The 22,107-nt window shown below is 39.9% G+C and overlaps 2 protein-coding genes across 2 annotated transcripts in view; one reads left to right on the top strand and one right to left on the bottom strand.

The window, feature by feature from the left end:
* Nucleotides 1–18,305, top strand: part of slc22a23 (solute carrier family 22 member 23) — a 27,635-nt gene extending 9,330 nt beyond the window's left edge. The window contains exons 4-10 of the mRNA XM_023954389.1: nt 10,753–10,939; nt 11,193–11,320; nt 12,596–12,698; nt 12,827–13,053; nt 13,686–13,718; nt 13,813–13,936; nt 15,241–18,305. Coding sequence (XP_023810157.1) covers nt 10,753–10,939; nt 11,193–11,320; nt 12,596–12,698; nt 12,827–13,053; nt 13,686–13,718; nt 13,813–13,936; nt 15,241–15,661 — 1,223 coding nt within the window. The 3' untranslated portion in view covers nt 15,662–18,305. The remainder of the gene's footprint in view (nt 1–10,752; nt 10,940–11,192; nt 11,321–12,595; nt 12,699–12,826; nt 13,054–13,685; nt 13,719–13,812; nt 13,937–15,240) is intronic.
* On the bottom strand, nt 18,199–22,107 carry psmg4 (proteasome assembly chaperone 4). The gene is made up of 3 exons (XM_004068125.4): nt 21,845–22,107; nt 20,765–20,840; nt 18,199–18,524 (listed from the first exon to the last, which is right to left on the bottom strand). Exons 1-3 carry the CDS (start codon nt 22,007–22,009, stop codon nt 18,403–18,405), a joined length of 363 nt encoding a protein of 120 aa, XP_004068173.1. The 5' UTR covers nt 22,010–22,107; the 3' UTR covers nt 18,199–18,402.

Below are 22,107 nucleotides of genomic sequence, written 5' to 3'. Positions count from 1 at the left end.
TATAAATCGCACCCCTGGTCAAGCTATGCAAAAAACTTTAAATTAAACTTGGTATTTATATTTTATACAGAATTTTAACTTTATAAGATGACACTTTGGTTGCTTTCACACTGGAAAACCCCATAGGATTTGTTCTAACAAGTGGGGACTGCTAGAGGTTTTTACACCTTCTATGCTTTCACACACTCTCAGAAATGAACTATAACAGCTACTCAATTAAGGGTGGTAATGCCCCCAAATGAGCTCTGAGCCGGTGGGGAGAAAGATAGCACAAAGAACAAAAACCTCAACACACCCATTAGTGCTCTGACTTCAATAATACTAAGCTCCTGCATCGTCTCACCATGTTCACAAGACATTTTCTATCCTTTCCACTCACTTACTGATCAAACCAGTTGTTCTGCTGGTCACCTTTCACTCGTAAATGGACTTTGGTGCAGTTAACTTGAGTGAATGCAGAGAGATGGACGTACTTTTTTAAAATATGGATTCTCAATGTTTCAGGGTTACACAATAAAAGAAAAATCCATACCTTGAATGTTCAAGCAGGAAGTCAAACATAGTTCAATAGTCCAGTATGTTAAATGCAAGGAGTTTAATTTCATTTTCCTATATTGCTACAGCCAGGTTGTCTTATTTACAAAATAATAAAAATGACGTTCCAAAGAACAGAGTTTACGTTTCTGAAGGGTGTCCAAAACTGGTTTTTGGGGCTGTAATGATTGTATCTGCCTGTGATTGGTGGATTCCTCTGAGACACGCCTCTACATCACCAAGGTCTACAGCAGCCCCTTAAAGATTTCTATGGCTTAATCAACATTCTGTTGATGGCCATGTCGGACGGTGAAATACACGGTTAAAAACAGAGATTGATCAAAATCCTGTCGATAGTGAAGTTAGCCGTGGCCTTGGACCACAACTCTGTGTCCTGAGGTGCTTTGCAGCTTTCAAGCTCAAACTGGACCAAAGAGCAGAAGTGAACCAAATGGAGTCAATGATTTAAAAGTGACCCCCCCCCTCCCAAAAAAAACAACAAGACAACAACAACGTAAAAATCCAGGTAAAGGCGATTTAGTAGGGAGGTCGAGCGCTTGATAATACATGATAAGTGGAAGGCTAGCAGGGTTAGATGGTTTTCTTCTTTGTTTCTTCTTTTTTTCTCTTGTCAAAGCGTGTCAACGGCAGGATTTCTTCAGGTGGTCTGGCAGACAGAGTGCTGTGTGAGAGCGAATCAAAACAATTGAACGTGGGAAATTATCAGCACTGCCTGTTCTGGTGTGCAAAGAACTGTGGAAGTAGATTATCAGATTTTTTTTTTTTGACGGTGCAGAGCGGTCGGCCTCTGATTGGAAGGATTGCAGGTTTGGTTCCAGCATGCCCACTCATGTGTTGAAGTGTCCTTGGGCAAGACACTGAACCCTACATTGCTCCTGAGGTTCTAAGTTGATGCCAGTGATCGGCAGCTGAGCCACCATTAATGTGTAAATGTGTGTAAGCATGGGACGGTGACTGAAGTGAGCTTTGGGCCATAAAGGAAGATAGAAAAGCGCTATGTGCCGTTAGTAAAGTGATCCTTCGTTTATTGCAAGGGCTAGGTTCTGAAAATAACCAGTGATAGGTGAAATTCAGGATGTAGAATTTTAGACATTTTAAGGCTGTAAAACTCCTAACTACACACTTTATATACTTTTCTCAGACAATAAGATTTTCATGCTTTTCTCTTGAAATTCTCAAAGTAAAGATAAAATCTGCAAAATTGCACTGAAAAAAATCCACAAAATGGGGAAAGGTGAACCAGGATGGAGCCAGGGACCAATGTATACACCATTTCCCATTTGCCCTAACCATATGACAGCTGTAGTGTTGGCTTTGCTAATGCGGATGCTGATATGTCAGCAAAAAAGGAAAGGTTGGTTTTGATCTCCATCTGTACTCAGTGAGGAGGAACCAGGGTCGCTATGGTTACACTGCTCAGGGGTCTCATGTGACTCCCCTTTCATGTCTTTTGTTTACACAAACGCAGATGTAAAACAAAATCTATCGGATAAAGGTGAACATGTGCCAGGAAGTATCTGCTTTTCGGGGCAAAAAATGTACTCGTTTGAGTCCGATTTCTCATTGTTGGATTACTGCCCTTATTAGATAAAGGATGTTGGATAATCCACTCGAAAAATCCTAGGTTTGGTGTAAAATAAATTAAAAACAAAATGTAAAAGCGTTCCATCAAATTGACCTGCACCAGAGTTCATTTACAAGTGTGGACAGATATTTGCTCTCAAGAGCACACAAACATGCTCTTGAACAAAATGCAAACTGTGAGATCCCTTCTACTCCAGTATTCAAAGTACAACTGTTTGAATAAAAGTAAAATCCCAGAAACAGTCAAAATAATTGTAAATAATTCAGAATGTATAGCAAATGAATCACCCATTTGAAATAATTGTTACTTGCAGCTTTAAAGATTATAAAGGCTAAAGAAAGGAAAATGTAATCAGATTTATTTGTTCACTCAAAGTTTATGTAGTCCACACTGTCTGTGCAAAATTGAACTTCATGCAGGCTCTTGAAGTGCAAAAATGAAGTGTTGCAGCGTTGTGTTTTCGAGTTGTGTGTTCCTACAGTGAGAGCATGTCAGCACAAAGCAAAGCCTGCAAAATGTTCCTCGATAATGTCAGAGGCTAAAGTCCTGCAGCTACACTTGAGCGAGCAGGCGGAGGAATCCCAGGAGTCCAACTTCAGATCACTGTTAAAAAACCAAACAGGCATCCATCACAGGGAGGGAATGAGGTCATTATTTCTTCATTATCTCTTTATTGTATGGTGTTTTACTGCAAAAATGCAAGGGTGGGTTTGTGAGTGCACACGGAAAAACGCCATGTCATCAAACAGCCGCCTTGTCCAAGTAATTATTCTACTACAGATGGAGCAGATATGCATGTTACATCATTTGTCAATATAAATGGCAGGCAATTTAAATGCAGGGCGATGCAGACATCTTTTACAACTATTAACACTTTTTTGACATGCGTGCTGTATTTGGTGGTTCTGGATAGTTAAACATTTGGGTCATAAAATAATTCCCAGCTGCATCGTGCGAGTCTCACCGGTAGAGGGTCCCTTTGGCTAGCCCGACATTTTCTTACACTACTGTCTAAAAGTATTTGCCTCCTTCCCAACTGTTTCTATTTATTTTTCTGTAATGTGTTATTAGAGGATTGGCTATAATGAAGTCATTTTCTGATTGTCCTTTTACAGAGTGACCACTAAGGGCCTTGTTCCTCAAACAAGGATGTCCAACGATTTTTGTTACATTGGTTAGGATTAAAAATGTTGCTTTATTTATATTCAATTTTAGAACTGCTCACCAACTCTGTGATGGACAGGTCAATCCTTACTTCTAGAACGCTTCAATAGACGTGTTCAAAAAGAAAAAATGGGCCAGATATAGGAAGCACAGACAATCTAGCTTTAATTGAGTTTTTCAGGACCATTTGATCCACAATGACGTGGGTTCTAAGATTGATTTGGATTTTTTTCAGATGTAAAAGTTCACCCCAAACTCTTTGGACCCAAACACGCAAAACCGGTCACTTGCAAGGGAACCCTGGTGCGGTTCAGCAACTTTCTTGGTGAAATTTTCTTTGCCACTAAAATTTGAATAGTGTGGATTGCAAAAACATTAGCTGTGCTCACTAGCTTTTTATTCATTTTTATTTTTTTACTTCTGTGAAACAAGCAACTGTTGTTACTGTATGACACATGGTCCATATGGTCCTGTCTGACCAGAAAACCAAATAAAAATTTTGCCATTTGATGCGAAGCAAACAAATCCAACTGACTATTCTGATCTAAATTCATTAAACAGATTTTAATATTACACAAAAATACCTCAAGCAAATATTTTTTTTAAAACAATCAAATAAAGACAAAAAGGTGTTCAATTTGCAAGGCTGCATTTTGAAGCATTGTCCTTTAAGTCACATTTAGATGGTAAAAAAAAAATGAGCAGACTTGTGTTGTAATAACTAAACTTTTTTCAGTTATAACTTTAAATGCAATGGGGTTTTATGCAGGACGCTCATCAGTCTTGAATTCAGATTACTGTGATTCGCTTATGTTGCCTCATTGCTAACTGCATGCTGTTGTGGCTGAGCTCTTACATGCATAGTCAATGTAAATCTATTCAATTAAAAGGGTAAAAAAACAAAACCTGAAGTTTAACCCCAAAGTCAGCTTGCAGCTAAATGAGCAGCAGCACAAAACCCAGGCTGTACTGCTGAGAACAAACTCTGAAACACCACAGGGGCACATGGACCTGAGTGGTAAACAGGAAAAGGGTTGATACAGTAATTAAAAAAAAAAAACAAGAAGAAGCCCACACTGTATTATAGATGAAAGGAACTTCTATAGAACGTATGTTCCAAGCGCCTCCTCCTCTCAGCCTCGGCTGCTATAAATGCAACATCTTCCCAGCTCTCCGTCTTCTTATATTCCATCCATGCCCTCTTCCTTTTCTCCTATCTAAACCATTTCATTACCTCCAGTGCTCTCTTTTTTTTTGCAATGCTCGCTTAAATCTCACTTATCTCTCTGCAGCACACGCCACATAACGACCTCCACTGAAGCAGTCGGCTTTAGTTTTTCCCTCTCATGTGGGTTGTGTTCATGTGCAAATGAATCACTTTTGCGTGATGTAGCACCTGCCCGAGGGCCGCCCTTTTTGAGCGCTGTTAGGAGCTTTCTGCACAACCTTCATCTTTGATTTCCTCCTGGCTGATGGAGAGATGGCTTCACATGCAGTTGTCACAAACGCTGCTATTAGTAAAAAATGAAGCAGCAAGTACAGAGTAAAATATATTTGTGTTATTCTTGTTAGCTAGACAAGTTTCTTCTTACTTGAAGCTCTGGTTAAAATTTAAAACTTTATACAAAAATTGAAATAAACTTAACATTACATTTTTTCCTGAGGATCAAGGGACGCTTTTAGACGTTTATAGTTTTTGCTTGAGGCTGAGGATTTTGGTCCTTTGGTTCACACCTGAACAGCTCCCACGAACTCAGTTTGACTTCACACATGACACCCAGGGGCAAACCCAAGACTTTGAGGGTCATTTAGGGAGGGTGAAGCCCCAAACAGGGGTTGCACGGTGGTGTGGTGGTTAGCACGTTCGCCTCACAGCAAGAAGTCCCCTGTCTGTGTGGAGTTTCATGTTCTCCTCATGCATGTGTGGGTTTTCTCCCGGCACTCCCACTGTCAAAAACATGCTTCATGGATTAGTGAATTAAAGACTCTAAATTGCTCATAAGTGTGAATGTCTGTGTGTGATTGTGTGGCCTTGTGACAGACTGACCCTCCCCAAGGATTAGCTAGGATAGGCTCCAGCAACCCCCTTACCCTGAAAAGGGAATCAGCGAGTTTGGAAGATGGATGAATGGGTGGTAGGCCCAAACAAGCTCTTACATGGAATGGGGGGAAAACACAGAGAAAACTAGTTTACCCTAACCTCCTCTTTACTACGCTACGTTTATCTGGAAGACATTTTTTGTCCTCAGAAAAATAACTGCACCAGAGTTCATGTGCAAGTGAAGACAAACCCACAGTTTGAAGTTGACCAGAGATTGATTTTGTTCCAACAGCTCCTCCTTATGACCCCGACTTTTTCCTGTTTCTCAATTCCTTGTTTTTTTCCCCCTTTCAGCTACTTGTAATTAATGGTACTTTAGTAATATACTAACTCTGGTTTGCTTTCACTTTGTAGCATTGTACTTGTGGGATTCGTTTCTGTTTCCACCTCTGCTTCCTGGTACTTTTTACAAACTAAACATTTTAGCTTTGGAACAGCCCAAAGGTCGTCTTCTGCACACAAGATCGCTTTCATTTCCATTTCAGAAAAGTAATGACAAAAAAAAAAGATTATTTTAAAGGTTACTTTTTTTGACAAAAGCAATACATTAGTGTGGGTTTAGTAAAGCTTTAGTTGAGAGTAATGTGGAGGAAAATAACAGACTACTTTTTAAAAAATTCTTCAAATCAATTTTCCAAACTTGCTTAATCACTTTTGGGATGACAGAGTAGCTGGAGCCTGTCCCAGCTGCTGTTGGGTGAAGGAAGGGTACACCTTGGATGTGTCGCCAGTCCGTTGCAGGCTCTAATTCAATCCAGTTTGTTTGTCTCCCTTTTGTCTTTCAAACTGTTTTTGTTGTTTTTCTTATCATTGTCAATTCCCTATTTCTTATCAAATCGAGCATTTTTGGTTAATCTTTAAAGCCAAAAGGAAACAGAAATAGATAATTATAGGAGTTTCTGGCTAACAGGCGCCACCATGTTACATGGCGTCCCCCTCTACATCCTTTTCTCGCACTAACATGAGGATAAACATCACTGAGAGCCACCAGGGGCTGCTTCAAGGTGGCATTTCAGGGGTAATAATGAATGCCACGTCACTTACTTTTCTACAGAGCGTCCTATAGATCAACGTTGAATCAAAGTGGGTTTTCGTGTCGGAGTTGTAGGCTTCATTGAGCATGCCAGCACAGACTGGGGATCTGTCTGTGAGCCTGTGCTGTTAGCAAGCCAGAAGTCTTTCCACTCTGATCTCATGCTTCAGGCAAGGTTAGCGAGGGCAACACACTGTGTGTGAGTGTGATGGAGTTGTCAGCAATTTGTCATCAAAGATGCGTGTGATCATTAAATCATCTGCGTCTTGCTCTTCTTCGGCTAGGTTTCACTTTATTTTATTTTCATTTTTATTCAGCCTGCTGCTGCTCACGTCTGATATGAAGTCAGGGAAGCTGATTGTTAAGAGAAGCAGGAAGAGGAGGATGAGGAGGGTGGGGAGAGGTAGTGGTGTGTGTGTGGGGGGTTACTTTTTACAGAGAGTCATAGCCACTTCAGAGGAAGGGGAGGAAAAAGGGGGGAGCAGGGGAAGATCAGCTCACACAGGGGGGGGGGGCAGTGAGATAATCAGCACAAGAAGATCCATTCTCCCACAGCTGGAACAAAAGCTCTTTGCCAGTGTGTGTTTGTTAAAGTCAGTGGGATCAGACGCCTCCCTGGGGAGCCTGGGAGCGGCTTTTGTTTAGTTGCTTTGGGATTCATTGCTTTTACTGAGGTGCTTCTGTTTTCCTTAATCTTAAAGGCTTCTGAAGTTGTTTGTGTTTATTGTTGCCTAGTTTTGATCCAGAGGAACCGCTTTTTTTCAGTTGAGGTTTTCACTGTCAAGTATAAAAACTACAAATAGAAATTTGTCGTTTTAATTTTGGGAAATTTAAAGAACTTTTTCACTCAGGGCTTTTTTGCTTTTCAGTCGTCTGTTTCCTCTGAAGCTACAGTCACACCGCAGCCACTTCCAATGGAAGTCTATGTAAACGCATGTAAATGTACATTTTGAGCTGATTTGTTCAGAACTACGGACATTTTTAAATGCGTTTGGAACATGCATTGCAAGTTAAATCAGGTCAAAGTTTGACCAATCAGGGACTCATACATATAAGAATATATTAGAACAGAGCTGAGAAAACATTTGCACTGCTTCAACGTTTCGCACCAAACCTCCTCCAACTGCAGGCGCGTTACAATCCCGGTGTGACCGTAGCTTGAGATTCCACTTTAATGAGCAGGTTTGAACTCAAACTGCTCTGGTGTGGACTCAACAAGCAAACTGGGGTCCACTTCAGGGTCTCAGTTTACATGCACGTGTACCCTGGTGCAGATTACCACAGTGTGAACAGAGATGTTGTATCCAGTGAACCAAAAGAGAGGAAGTAAAACAAAGACAGTGTGTGGTATAAGCCAACATAGAAGCTGTCAGCAAGGATCCTAACTGACACAAAATGTGAAAAGGTTGGGAAACTTCACCTTGGAAAAGCTTTCTTCTTTATTGCACTTAGTTTTCCTCTAAAACTCAAAACTCACTACCTGCAGTACCACCTCCCAATGTGGAGCTTTTGTTATATTTTATTTAATTTGCTTAGTGTAAAAGCAAATTAAACCAAATAAAGATGAGAAATGTTTCCACATTGTATGACCAATTATATAAAAATCTGCTTGGCTATTCTTGGGTGAAAACCCCCAAAGGATATTATCTTCTCCTTAAATATTTTACCGTTTTTAAAACACAGTACATCTTAGTGAAATGAAAAAAAAAACTTTCATATAGTATTCAGATAGTAATGTGGATGAAAACGTATACGACCCGATAGTTCAACCGGGAACCATCTTTCACAGCAACAATTGTGCAAAAGGCCCTTTTTGTCTTTGATGCTGCTCGGGTTCATAGACCTTTTGGGTTCCTATGAATGTAAAGCTTCACAAAGATTTTACCACAGCATTTCAAGTGCTTTAGGATTTAACCGGGGCTATTGCAGCATATTGAATTTAGATTTTTCCTCCATATTTTCAGCTGTAAATTTGTTGAATCTGTTGAATGACCCAGTTTTGGCTGAGCTTTTGCTGTTGAACTGGACCCTAAAAGGCATTTGTACAGCTTAAAATTCATCACTTCAACCTAGTTACATTTATTGAACTGGGTTGAGGACGCCCAAATTATTAAACCCTACTGCTGTGCTTAAAGGTTTTTGGTGACGTGTGTCTTTTCTAAACTTCTACTAAAATTTTGAATTTCTGAATTTGAAATGGTTTATTTCAAGCAATCAAATAAGAATAATACACAAAAACGTTACATTCATCAGTTATACATTCATACAGTGACGTATCAAACTTAGGATAATTTGACATTAAATTAAATATTGCTTAAAAGGGAGTGGAAGGAAGCGAACTTAAATAATCCCACCCCTGTTATACTCTAACCATTTTATTACATGATTTATCATTTTACCGTTCCTAGCTTTTATCAGACAGAATTAACAATCCTTAAGTGTCTATAAAGCACATGACAAAGATGAATTACTTAAATTATTATGTAAAAAATAACTATTTTAGAAATCAACACGGCAAATGCAGATCAGTTATCTAAAATATATGCAGATTATGTTTATTAGAAAAATCAAGTATATGATTAAAAATAATATGAGTAAAATAGACATAACACTGTTTCAAAAATCTTCATAGCATAAATTGATCAAGTATCAAAAGTTAAAAATGTAGAATAACTTGTATATATAAAATGCACTATTACTAATTAGTTTATTATAATTATTACTAAGTTAAATGGACAGTTGTCAGACTAGAATTTTTTGGGGTTGTCACTCTGAATACTTTTTTATTTCACTGCAGGTTAAACTTTTAAGGTCACCATCTCTAAAAAAAAAAAAAAAAGTAAGCATTTATTTTTGATTGTATAATGTAAAAAAAAAAAATCAATCATGCACTAAACAGTAGGGCTGGGTTGATAAAATTGACTAATTGATCTGAATCTATCCAAGCTTAAAAAATCAATTACTGACTCATGAAAATAGAGGTTGAACATTTTATGCCTTTCCTTTTCCGGTGATCTAATGCATAACAGCAGTAAACCTAAGGTCCGCTAGCTTGATGCTAACGTATAAAGTAATTTCCTATAGAACGACTAATGCTAACGCTTGGTCGACCTAAACATACATTGCTGCCTAAATTAAGAGCTTTTATATACTCAGAGGCGTACATTTTTTAAAGAAACTTTTTTTTAAAGTAACCATTTGTGGTCTAAAGCACTGTTTTTGTGTAATGTTATAGCTCCACCTAGTGACCAAACTGGAACGTCCTCCAGGAGAGGCAGAACATTTATTTTTGTAATATGAGCCGGTCTAGAGCCTTTACAATGTTAATGATCTGCCCATTTTTGTTCTTCACAAAAATATCTAAATGTAGACCATGTAAATTCACTAATCTCATTTAAGTCCCAATACATTTGGCTTATGTGTAACCGCATCTATTAGTCAATATACATATCTGCTGCTTATATTGTAAAGCGGGCTATGTACACTAATATTTTATTGGAATGTATTTTCATACTTACCTACTTAAAAAGTTTCTGTAAACTTTGTGATTTGATGCAATGAACTACGTAAAAAATGTAATTCTAAGTTGGAATAACTTTTTTTTTTAAGTGTTGGCTTAAACGTTCTCAGACTTGTTTACTGGTATACATTCATAAACGTTACTGCTGTAAATACTGTCTTTATCCCTGTGTTTGTGGTTGAAAGAAACAGATGGTCAGGTTAAGAACGCAGGTCACTTTAATTTCCTTCCTGGGCTCCGGTACCCATAGAGAGGCTTTCTGGAGTCTGGACCAGAAGAGAAATAGAAGTTAGGCAATTTTGTCCCAGCTCCCCTTCATTGTTTTCTAGCTGTTAGGAGCTGCTCTGTCTGTATGTCTTCTAGTGGTTTTTGTTGTCATTCCTCCTGTGATTCCTCTCATGAATGGATTAGGTGAAACTCATTTGTATTCCTCTACTTTTCCCATCTGAATTTCTTTTCCTTACACACACATTGTACAGTTAACTATACATACACCTAACCACCACCTACCTACAACAGTCACCTTCAAGAAGGCCTTGCCATATGGGCCAGGCCATCTGGACTGTACCATGTTACAGGCAGTAAGGGGAGGGGATGGGAAACAAAGCAGCTGAACCCTCTTAAAGCCCTGGGTCTGTTCAGAGTTCCTAAAGGGGGGGGGGGGCAATGATAACTAGTGCACTAGTCTCAAGGGAACGTCATAATAGTCCTCAGTGATTCTGAAGCTTTGTAAACTTCCCTCACCATTACAAAATGACACTGAACTCATTCAATCACGTTTTTCCTCCTCTTAGGGATTGAGCTTTGTTTGCCAGCCTGGCGCTTCTCCATGACCATGGTGGCCAGTTTTCTGAAGGTGGGCGGGCAGCTACTGATGCCAGGAGTGGCTGCTCTCTGCCACCATTGGCCAAACCGAGATGACTGGCAGGTGCTGCAGATTGTCATCATCAGCCCTTTCGTTCTGATGCTGCCCTACGTCTGGTGAGTCCCACCCTTTGAAGACATTGGTATTGACAGTGGGATTGAGAGGGTGGGGGGTGGGGGTCTTCTCACTCTGAGCCAGGCGATGGCTTGTACAGTACACACTGCAAAGCTGTGCTAAGCCCTCTCTTGTTCAACTTGCAAACAATCCTCTCTTTCTTTGGTTTTCTTCCTCCTCTTGGACCACAGTCCAATCGTCCTTTGTCTCTTCGTCCTTCTCATCCTTTTTTTTTTTTCCCCCTTTGCTATGCAGGATTTTTCCCGAGTCGCTGCGCTGGTTGCTGGCCACCCAGCACTACAAGCGATCCAAAGAAATGATGCTGCGCATCGCCAGGAAGAACCGGGTAGACATGTCGACAGAACCTAGCGGACTTCTTACAGGTGAGGACGAACCCTGGGAGAAATAGTAAACGAGACAAAAGCTCGCACCAATCTTACCCATACACCATCATGCAACTTATATTATATATGCAAGTGCTTATGCTGCAGCCACTCACTGCCATGTGATGAAATCAATATGAAACAGATGCAAGGACTCTTAACAGCTTTTAAGTGTAGAAGGATGCTCTCAGACTGCCCCCATGATGAAACCAAACTGCAATCAGCACGTTTGGATCCCAAAGATCAGAGAAGTCACAAGGACAGCCACAGATATGTCACGTCAGTATTGTATCCCTCCTTCAAAGCTTTTGCAGTTTAAGGAAAACAAATAACCCCTCAACTGATCAAAATACATATCATTCATGATAGAAGGCTCTGTGAAACATAAATAGCAACCACACAACTTCTGTTTTCTTCAAGTAAATTTTCCATTTTCCCTTAGCAATCAGATTAAATGACAAAGATGTACAGATTTCTGTAATTGTATGAAATTTGAATCTGATTTTTCCTCTACCTTTACAGTTTTTTTTAAACAGTACTTTTCATATTTCCATATTTTTCATTGAATTCTTTATCACTGGCTGTAAACAAAAGACAGCTGAGTGTAATCATGTGACCCACTGGTTTAAGTCCCTATAAAGAACATTTAAGGTGTGTTTTTGAGTTTCCTGCTTAATTTCATCCTTGCAGATTATGGATAGTAAAAAGCAATAATAATATCCTATTAGGACATGACCAAACAACATGTAGTCAGAAAAATGATCTAAATTTAGAATATACATTTGTTCCATCTCATTGAACTGTGACATCATTGTAACTTGTGTTGACTGAAACTGGTTAATTTCACAGAAATCAGTCAGTATTGTTTAAATGTTTTGCAAAGTGTCCATTATTAACTGACACATTCCCATCAGTTTGCTCTAAAGAAGTTTTATTGTTGCACAATTCAGAACTTGGCACGGTAAAACAAATTACTGTTGTGAATCCTGAAATAGTTCCTGCATAACCCCAAATGAGCAGCTGTAGAGTCACGCCTGATTCTCGTCTTGTTGCCGGCGCAGCTTTCTTTCTCCCCAGTGTGGGCGTTTAACTCCTTTATTTTTGTGCCTCTCAGAGGTAATACACACAGATAATGGTGAGGCATTAAGCTCCTGTGTCAGTCTAAAGGCACAGCCGTGCTTAATCTGTCATAAAAATTAAAAAAAAAGGTCCACTGTGGCCGATCTCTCATTAAGAACTGAAGGAGTAGATGTCATGTTTCATGTTTCCTACCAGAACTGGAGCAGGAGCTGCACAAGAAACCCCAGCGGAGCTGTATAGTCCGGATGATGAGCACCAGGAACCTGTGGAAGAACATCGTGGTGCTGTGTGTCAACTCGTAAGTGTCTTCGGCTAATGGCTGGCCGTGCTCACTTGCATTGCTGATCAAACACTGATTGATGATGAGGAACACAAGTGCTTGTATGCAGATGGGCATGACGATGTGGAACACATCTGTTTGTGCAGCCTGACAGGTTACGGGATTCACCACTGCTTCGCTCGCAGCATGATGGACCCGGAGGCCCAGCCCACAGCGCTCTGCCACGCCGACTATTACACCATGGCTGGCATCGCTGTGGCCACCTGCCTGGCGCTCTGCCCCGCAGTGGGGCTGATGGGACGGCGGGGAGGGCTGCTTACCTTCATGATCATAACGGCACTGGCATCGCTGCTACAGTTGGGTCTGCTAAACTGTGAGTTACTGCATACGCTTTAGTAATGTTTTACTTTTATTTTCGAGAAAAAAGGTCCGTTTTCCCTCCCCCACTTTATTCTGCTAATCTATCGCCAATCCCGAATTTGAAGAACATTTCAGAAACATTTTTATTGAACCACAACAGGGTTCACTTGCAAATAGGGGGGGAATCTTTCAGGAGGCATCGGTTTGATTATGATTATCAATGCATTTTTAAAAAATGTCTGCTTTTCACCACAACACACGAGAACAACATACTTACTTTTCTCTTCCGTTTCACTTTTAAAGCCGTATACTTTACATAAAAAAATGCGTGTTTTGAAGTTGTGTCTTCAATCAGGTTTGGAGAACAGAGGTTTACCTCCTCCGCTCACAGATGCACTAGAGATGCTTAAATCTAGTTTGAGTTGTGTTGTTGAGTTCCAATAAAACTACAGTACGTTTTCATCAAGGCAATGATAAAAGCTGGAGTCTTCTGCCTCCCTAACCTGATTCTTCAGCATCAAATCATTATTGGGCCGTTCTGGCTTCTCCTGAAGGCTTTTTGTTCCTTGTTGTGACTGATCTGTGCTGTTCTCTGTGCTTACTAATGACGTTCAACTATGTCTTCTGCTCTCAAACGCTCCTCAGTAATTGGGAAGTACAGCCTTCGCCACGACACAGGTACGCCCCACAGTCTGCTGATCCGTGCTGAGTGAGCGTTCACCCGGACAACCTCTGGCTTTCGTTACCGTTATTTATTCTCTTTTCTGCACAGTCCTGCGCGACACGCTGAACAGGAAGTTTTCGGTGGCCTTCTCAATCATCGGGATGTTCTCCTCTCACGCCGTCAGCACGCTCAGCATTTTCTTTTGTGCAGAAATCACCCCCACCGTCATCAGGTTAGCGAACAGGGAGCTGGCTAAAGCCATTCGTCTCTGTAATTTACACACTCTCGTTTTGATTGCTTTTTTTTTAAACATGTTTTAGTTGAGTGTGGCCTCTCAATTCCTGCTAAAGTTACACGGCGGCGCCACCTTGTGGCCAGAATTTTCAGTGAAAACCAAGAAGGTTTGATTTAGGACTAATAAACCTTAATCTTATTAGAACACAGGAAGAATGTCAACATTTTAAAGTAAAATATAACAACTCAAAAACAGAACACGGGCAGCGAAAGATCCTTGAAACTGAGACATAGAAAACAAAAAGACAGAGAAGTTAGGTTATTACAAAATACAGAATATTAACATAACTGGGTAGATAAAGATAGAGCCTGCAAAATACAAAAATAAAATAAATAAAAACTTTTATTTAGGCCTGAAAAAAACAACAGTATTCAAAGTTTTTTTTAGAACAGAAGAAATCTCTATGAGCCAGGGATTGGGCAGGTCATATGTTGATGTCTCCGATCTTAGTAAATCACAGACAGGCTTGTTTTTTGTCTTGGAAAGACATCTAAAGGTTCAGATACAACAACCGAGTGATGAGAGCAGGAAAAGTGCAGAAAATAAGAATTATGACTGCTAACCGTGATTTGTAATCTAGTATAAAGATTTTGGTGTGTGGGGCTTCTGCTTTTAGTTTACATGCACTAAAAAATGTAAAAACTGGTATTTTGAAATCAGAAGAACTATGAAGCTGCAAAAACTCATTTAAAAAAGGTTGAGGCGACTAAAGAGGTTGCTTCAGAACAATAAACAGAAAAACTATTTTTTATTGTTTTATGTCCATTTTCTAGGCATTTTTCCACGCTGATAGTTGGGTAGGCTTAGCTTAGATGGGTATAGAAAGCTTCAGATCTACACTTGGTTTGTTTTCACATTAACATCCTGGAAGCAACATGTAATCACATCAGCACTGCTCCATTTGGGGGCACTTTTGTCCAAAAGGAATTCTGAATTCTGTGAAGTTTGTTGGACTTGTGTTCTTTAGTTAACTTACAAAAACAACAGTCTGCTTTCACGTTCATGTGCTGAACCAAACCAGGGTTCACCTGCAGTTAAATGGAAAAGGTCGTTCAGGGTTTGCTTGTTGGTTCCACATGAAAGTTTAAATCAGAAAAAAGAAAAACCCGTTTTCTACTTGTATTTGGGTTATATTCAGAGGAGACTGTGAGAAAATCCTTAATTTTTTAAACAAATTTAGTTTTCCAGCAGTATTTTACATTTTTTCAGACTCTGAACCAAACCTGCCTTCTTTCCTGCAGGGGTGGGGGTCTGGGCCTGGTCCTGGCGAGCGCCGGCTTTGGGATGCTCACCGCTCCCATCATGGAGCTCCACAACCAGAAGGGCTACTTCCTGCATCACGTGATCTTCGCCTGCTGCACGCTGCTGTGCATCATCTGTCTGCTGCTGCTGCCGGAACCGCGGGGCCAGCCCCTCCCCGAGAGCCTGGCCGACGGAGAGACCTTCACGCGCCAGACTCTGCTCCAACACGGAGAGCAGCACCTTCTCCTGGCCAAGTGCGACAAGGACTACTCCCGCGTCCACGACACACCGCTGCACCTCACAGCCACCGGGAGCGCCACAGTGGCGGCGGCCACCGCTCTGGCAGCGGTTCCTGCCTCTTATGCTCTCGCCACAGGCGGGGAGGTGATTGGAAATTGCGCCATAGCCAATGGGGTCTGACCGCCCTCTGCTGCGGCATCAGACAGACTCATCGCAGACTCGTGAACAAAACCGTGAAGGGAAACAGAAACCTGATGAACTCTCTATTGTGAGGTTTGTGATGAAGACTGATGATGAAGCACTGTTGCCAAAAAACAACAACAGAACAAGTGAAGTCTGTAAGCATTCTGAGCGTTGTGGTGGGGGGAGGCACTGGCAATTGTCTTGGGCAGCAGTCAGAGGGGTGCGTGGGGGTTAGGGGGGGGGGGGGGGGGTCATGCAATAAGAACTTTTATCTTTTTAAATTGCCCTTTTCAAGAAGGAATGCTACGCCACTGTCCTGACGCAGAAACACAGGAAAAGACTTTTGAAATGTCTGAGAGACGTCACGAAAGTCACAGGAATAAAAACATTTGCAAGATGTTCTAATCTATAAAGTATAAGAGTAAATGCATTCTAAGTCCAGACATGTCACCAAGACAATTTTATGAGATGATGATGATTTCAGAGACTAAACAGAGTCATTTTAGACAAGAATTAGAGCTGCTAGTGGGTTTAAAAACATTCAGCTGTGATGTAAACGGCAGGTGAATATAAGCCCAGATATTAACAGAAGTCTGGATGTGACAAACATCTGTGAGGCAGTCTTTTATTGAAAGCCAAGCGGAAAAGATGCCTTTGTCTGGTTTGTCTAAAGCAAAATGAATATGAATATGAATAGAAATATATAAATATGTTCATTTTAAAGTTCCTATTCAGGTAAAACATAGAATATATGATTTTAATTAGTTTTCACTCCTGAGATCTGCAGTAATTCAGGCCACAGCTCTGGCATTAACGCTGTCATAAAATGAAAAGAATTTCCTGAAAGGTTTTTAGTGTAAAATCCATGGACTGCATATGAGAACTGGACGGAGTGACTCCTCCCCCCTCACGTTTCAAACAGGAAGTTCTGCTGACTCCAAGAAACTCAGACTTCAATTGAGAAATAAACAGCTATTACTCAGTTCCTCCATTTGTCAAAATAACCATTCTTGCCCCACTAGCATAACTTGCCCCTTTTTCTTTCGAATCCAAATTGTTTTCATATTTTTACTGTAGCAGATGTTATACAAGTTATCAACTGACCAATCAGATGCCTAGATAAAAGGAGGTGCTCTCGCCTTCAATCTGTTTGACAGATTGTCCCAAGCCCCCTTTCAAGTGGTAGTGGTGTGGACTTCCGACAAGCTCACTCCTGATTGGCGACAGTAGTTGCCATAGAAACGTTGACCGAGACCGACTCGGGCCAATCACTTACCGACGTCGTCCGGCTCCAACATGCCAGTGTCCGAATGAAAAAAATGGCACCAGAACCACACTGCATTTTGTTGGACCTGGTAAACTATTTTTTATGGGTGATGTCCCGCTCGTCCAGTCTAGTTTTCATATACAGTCAATGGTAAAATCTCCATTATGCGCCCCCCCAATATATTAACAAAACTCATTTGTGGCGTTTCGGTATTTGAAAGCTCAACAGGCGTTTTTTCAGAGCAGTGACGTCTGTGCGTTCCCTTCACAAAATTCTATGAAGTAAGACTTCAAATCATACTTTTTAAGCAAGTCTGGACTTCATTTTTTTTATAGTCTGACTGATATATTTGGAAAGTGACCCTGCCTGACCCCACAGAGGCTGCAGACAGGTGAAGCGTGAGCTTTGCTCTGGGACTTTTCTTTGTTGCTTTCCCACATTCTCCACAGGTTCTTTTTGCACTAAATGTTAAAGACACAATCAGGTGTTTGTGAATTTCAGCCAAGATAGTGGAAATCCAGGGTTGGGCTAAAACCACGACGATTTCTTTTTAATGCATGAAAAGGCACAACATGATTTTAATTTTAGTCTCTGTTGTGGTCTTGAATAGAAGTCACTTTATGTGTAACGGTGAGGCCGGTGTAGACTTCTAACCTAACACCGTGGTGGGCGCATGATGGCTGTCCATCAGCCGGAGAATCGACGCCACCACATTTGGGAGCTGAATGGGCATTTTGGAGTGACCTTCGCCGTGTCTGATGACGCATCTCAGATGGCTTTAATGTGATTTTCTTTTTTTTTTTTTTTAGACCAGATCGAATGAAATCAAAGAAATTCTGGATTTATTTTTGAATTCCACAGAAGCGAGGGGAGGGGTGTTAGCTAGAAACACTCTGTAGATACTTCCACACCTCCTCCTCTTCCTCCTTTGCACCGTGTTGTGAACCTCAGTTCCTCTGAACAGAAAGCACAATATTCAACCATTTTCTGGAGTAAGTGTTTGTGAGGATTAGAGTAGAGCAGTGTAGGTCTGGCCTCGTGACTTGTGTAGGTTTAACCACTTTCCAAACCCAACATCAACCAGAACTGCATCAATATTCATAGTTTGCCGACTTGTGCCAATTTTTCTTTCTTCCAAAACATAAAGACGCCTAAATCGTGACTCGTTTGTTTTCTTGAAATACAAATAGTTTCCATATTTAGCACATAGCTCACATGTCTGGTTACTAGTTTGTATGTTTTCAACATAAAAAAGCCACTAATACTGTTTTTTAAGTGTTATTTTTTAATAAGATGCATTTGTACAAAAAGCCATAGGCCTACCAGTTTTGATAAACCTCCTAATTTATTATGCTAATAAAAAAAGCAAACAAACTGGCTGTGATTGGTTGTCCTGGTAACTTGATGCTTGTTTGATGAGGGAGAGCGGTTGGGTGGGTCTTCACCTTTCTGTGTGCTGTTGTTATGTTGTTTAAAAGTGCTCCGGGTGAAGCTCCAGCTCCTTTTTGATTCGGCCTTCTACCAACAGACTGAGGCTGGAGTCGCTCATGGGAAGACTGTAGCTCACAAAGACCTGCTTCTCCGTCCTCTTTGCTGCAAAACAGACGCAATTTCTCTTTGATGCCCACCCTGACAGTAAACATACAAGCTTGCTTAGCTTATGCCTTAGTCACAACAACTGCCCTTATATGTTGATACGGCCGGACTACGGCGGACAAATGTACGCAGGTGGCCCGCACAAAATTTTAAGATCAAAGAACGCTTATTGAACTCGTAGAGCAAAGATGGTCACGCACATCTTTTCTATGGGCATGCTCCAGGCGATGGGTCAACGCGAACACTTATGCGACCACAAAGGGTAGGTAAGAGCGAAGTAGGTCAGACGCAGGCGCGTCTTACAAATATAACATTTTTTTTCACCCCCCCAAACTTGCACCCAGTGCAGGGAGCCCATTAGAGCTGATCAGGAAATAAGTGCGCTTGAATTTGTGATATGCGCACCTCACCAACGACTAGTGTGGTGTGAGGGCGCCGCACAACAGCACCCCCCCCCTGCATCAGAAGTGAGGGTAACTTGCATCATCTTTACAAATACTTCACGATACGCCTACCCCACGTACGACAATGGTACATTCCTTAAGGCAACTGCAAAACACACCTGCCGCTCCTCTTTACAACCCTCCACAGACATCCCAAAAACCAGAGGCGCCCGTACAGGTACATGATGTGACTAATGCAATAAACTGAATGTCATCTCCCTTTAAAAGAGCATTTTGTATTGACCTAAACATATGTTGGTTTATTTATGAAATCACTCATTTGTTTTTCCTAAAAGCTTTGGAGGGAAGCTTTGCTCTTAATCTAAAAGATAACAAAATGTCAAATATTCATATTTGAATCCTCTTCATCTCCGTAAATAAAGTATCATTTAACACATGAGTGAATACGTTGAGGTATCTGTACATCAATAATTGATTTTTGTGGCGTTATTTTGTTTCAAAGGAGATTTTGAACTCCAAAAGTTAGAGTCAAAGCCAGACCCTCTCATCGTCCGCCCTCCTCGCCTCCATCTTAAATTTAGCTGAATATCATTATTTCTGCCTATATTTCCTATAAGTCACCCGACATGTCAATAGATGACAAAAAAAGGTTTTAATCCAACATGAAAACCCAACTATAACATAAAAAACCTGCTAATTAATGAAATGTTTTTTTTGTTGTTTTTTTTATCCCACAATGGGAAATTTGTTGTCCGCATTTGACCCATCCCCTGGGGGAGCGGTGAGCTGCAGCCGAACCGCGCTCAGGAGGCAGTAGCGTTAAGGGTCTTGCCCAAGGTGATGTTAATTGCCCCCACTACCATTGTTCAGGCCCCTCCGGGAATCGAACCCTGGTTTCTGGTGGTGGCTTCTCACCTTACCAACTGAGCTACCCAGCCGCTGAAATAATTATAATAACTACAAAGGTAACAATCTATGAAGATGTCTGATGTAAAAATTACTTTAACTGGTTTGTATCTTAGATTTTTAAAAAACTGTACTTATTAGAGATTAATAACATACCATGTTGAAGCTGCTTGTTAAGACATTTTTAACTGAACAGTTCACTGTGCTAAATAACTGAAGATGCATTTAATCTTAGTGCTTTAACTCTTATTCTTCCTGCTTTTTCCAAATTCTTTTCTTCTGTGTCCTGGAAAGCTTTTTTTCAGGAGAGAAGCATCATTTTGAGTTATGATAATTATGCATCTTTCAATATACATTTTTTTCATTGAAAGAAGAATTGGTATTAACAAGCTTTATTATAATTAAAAAATAATCGTTATGATTTGTGGCGCCCCCTGCAGGCAGAAAGGGCATTCGCATTGACCTATATTGGCTAATGGAGCAGCCAAATCTAAAATGTACCGGTAAATGAAAAAATAATAACATGTGAAAATAATTAATTACTTTCAAACCTAGTTAAGAGAAGTGAAACTCTTTAAAGTGACCTTTTAGGGCCAAAAATGTATTAATTTAAAATAATAATAATTTACTTCCATTATTTTTGGTTAATTTCTTTCTGTTAATATTCTCACAGTTATATGCATCTCTGTTTAACTTTAATCTGTACTTGTGTTTAGGTGGAATAATGAGTGACAGATGGATTATGAAGTTTGTCTTGTAAAGCATATGTGTAGTGAAGGGATTATTAGGTTTATAAGAGGAGTGATTCCAAAGAAAGATCTGATGATAATTGAAACTGCCTGACAGGAAAAGAAGGAATAGTTTTAACTTTGTTGTCTTTGGACTCATAAAGCTATGAAAAAAAATGATAGAAAGGGTTGAGATTACCTAATCTCTGTGCTAAAGAACTCGCAGTGGTCTCAGACGGGTCCCCCATCACCAGCGTAGATAACGGCATTGAATCCTGCAAACAAAAACAAACAGCATGTAAAACCAGGAAATAATTACTAGATTCTTACTAAAAGAAAGTTTGATTTCTTTGTAATTGCGTTCCGCATTTTTAAAGCCAATCCGGATTATAAAACAGTTGGAAAGAAATAATAATAGATTTTCCAGAGTAAACTTTTTACATGATGGAGTAACTAAATATTTAACGATGTCTGTTGTAAATAATCAATCCAAGACTGCAGAACTGAAGTCAGTGGATACAATGACAGACAGAATGAAAGGTCTCTTATGATAAACAAGAGATTAGAATTATTGGGAAATTATAGATTTAAAAATTCAAATGAGAATATTTTCACATTTAGCTTCAATGTATTTAGAAGCAGGGATCTTTTGTAAAAATTTTCAAAGAAGACAAACATTAATGAAGAAAAAAACAACATGAGACATTTTATTTGTTTAGTTGTATATGACCTAAAATCTTCAATGATTTTTTTTTGGTTTTAAATAAACAAGATCATTTGGGGTGAAAAATGTGGGGTGTCTTTATGAATTGCATTTTCCTGTTTTAATATTCACGAAGGAAGACTAAATCTGTTATTTTGGAGTCAGGCAATGTTTTTGGAAAGGCAATTTTTTTAAATAAAGTAATTGTAAAAATAAAAATAAAAAAACAACATTACTACTACTACAACTACTACTACTGTTATTATTAATAATAATAAAAATCTGTGACTGTGACTATGACTTGCTCATTTAATTTGGGGGAAAAAACTATTAAAAGTTAAAAATAAATGTAAACAACAAAAATTAAGCTAGTTTTGGAAAATATCAAAGAATTTTTTTCTTTTAATGGAATTAACTAAAATGTGTTTTTATGTTATATTAAAGTTCCAAACTCAGCTGACTTTATTGAAATACTTCATGAGTTATTTTAGGGTTTTAATAACGTTTATATTGCTAACGTTCAGGTTTTAGCTTAAAGTTAAATGTCAGCAAAACAAACCTGGGTTCTGTACTCACGTATTTGCTGTTCAGAGAGACCGCTAAGTTGGACAGAACCGGAGCCGAACCGACCCAGAGGAAGAACCCGCCGTCCAACTTCATGACATGGAAGTGGACGACCTGCTCCAGGATTTTCTCAGAAAAATTATGAACTGAAATTCCTCGGAAGTCCGCTCCGTTCATTTTTGAACACGTTCATTCAATGAATGTTAGCTTTAGCCGTGCACACCACCGAGGCTTCCTGCTCTGACTAACTGGCAGACATAAGCAATCGATAACCC

This window comes from Oryzias latipes, chromosome 4 (genome assembly GCF_002234675.1).
Source record: "Oryzias latipes chromosome 4, ASM223467v1".
Lineage (NCBI taxonomy): Eukaryota > Metazoa > Chordata > Actinopteri > Beloniformes > Adrianichthyidae > Oryzias > Oryzias latipes.
The sequence above is the reverse complement of the archived record's forward strand: the minus strand, read 5'-3'. Positions and strand labels throughout refer to the sequence as shown.

Bases quoted from the DNA above. Each gene is read 5' to 3' on its own strand.
- psmg4 (XM_004068125.4), bottom strand. From the start codon at position 22,009: ATGAACGGAGCGGACTTCCGAGGAATTTCAGTTCATAATTTTTCTGAG. The intron at 20,841-21,844 runs GTGAGTACAGAA...TTTTGTTTGCAG, and splicing joins TCTCTCTGAACAGCAAATAC to GATTCAATGCCGTTATCTAC. The intron at 18,525-20,764 runs GTAATCTCAACC...TCTGTTTTGCAG, and splicing joins TTCTTTAGCACAGAGATTAG to CAAAGAGGACGGAGAAGCAG.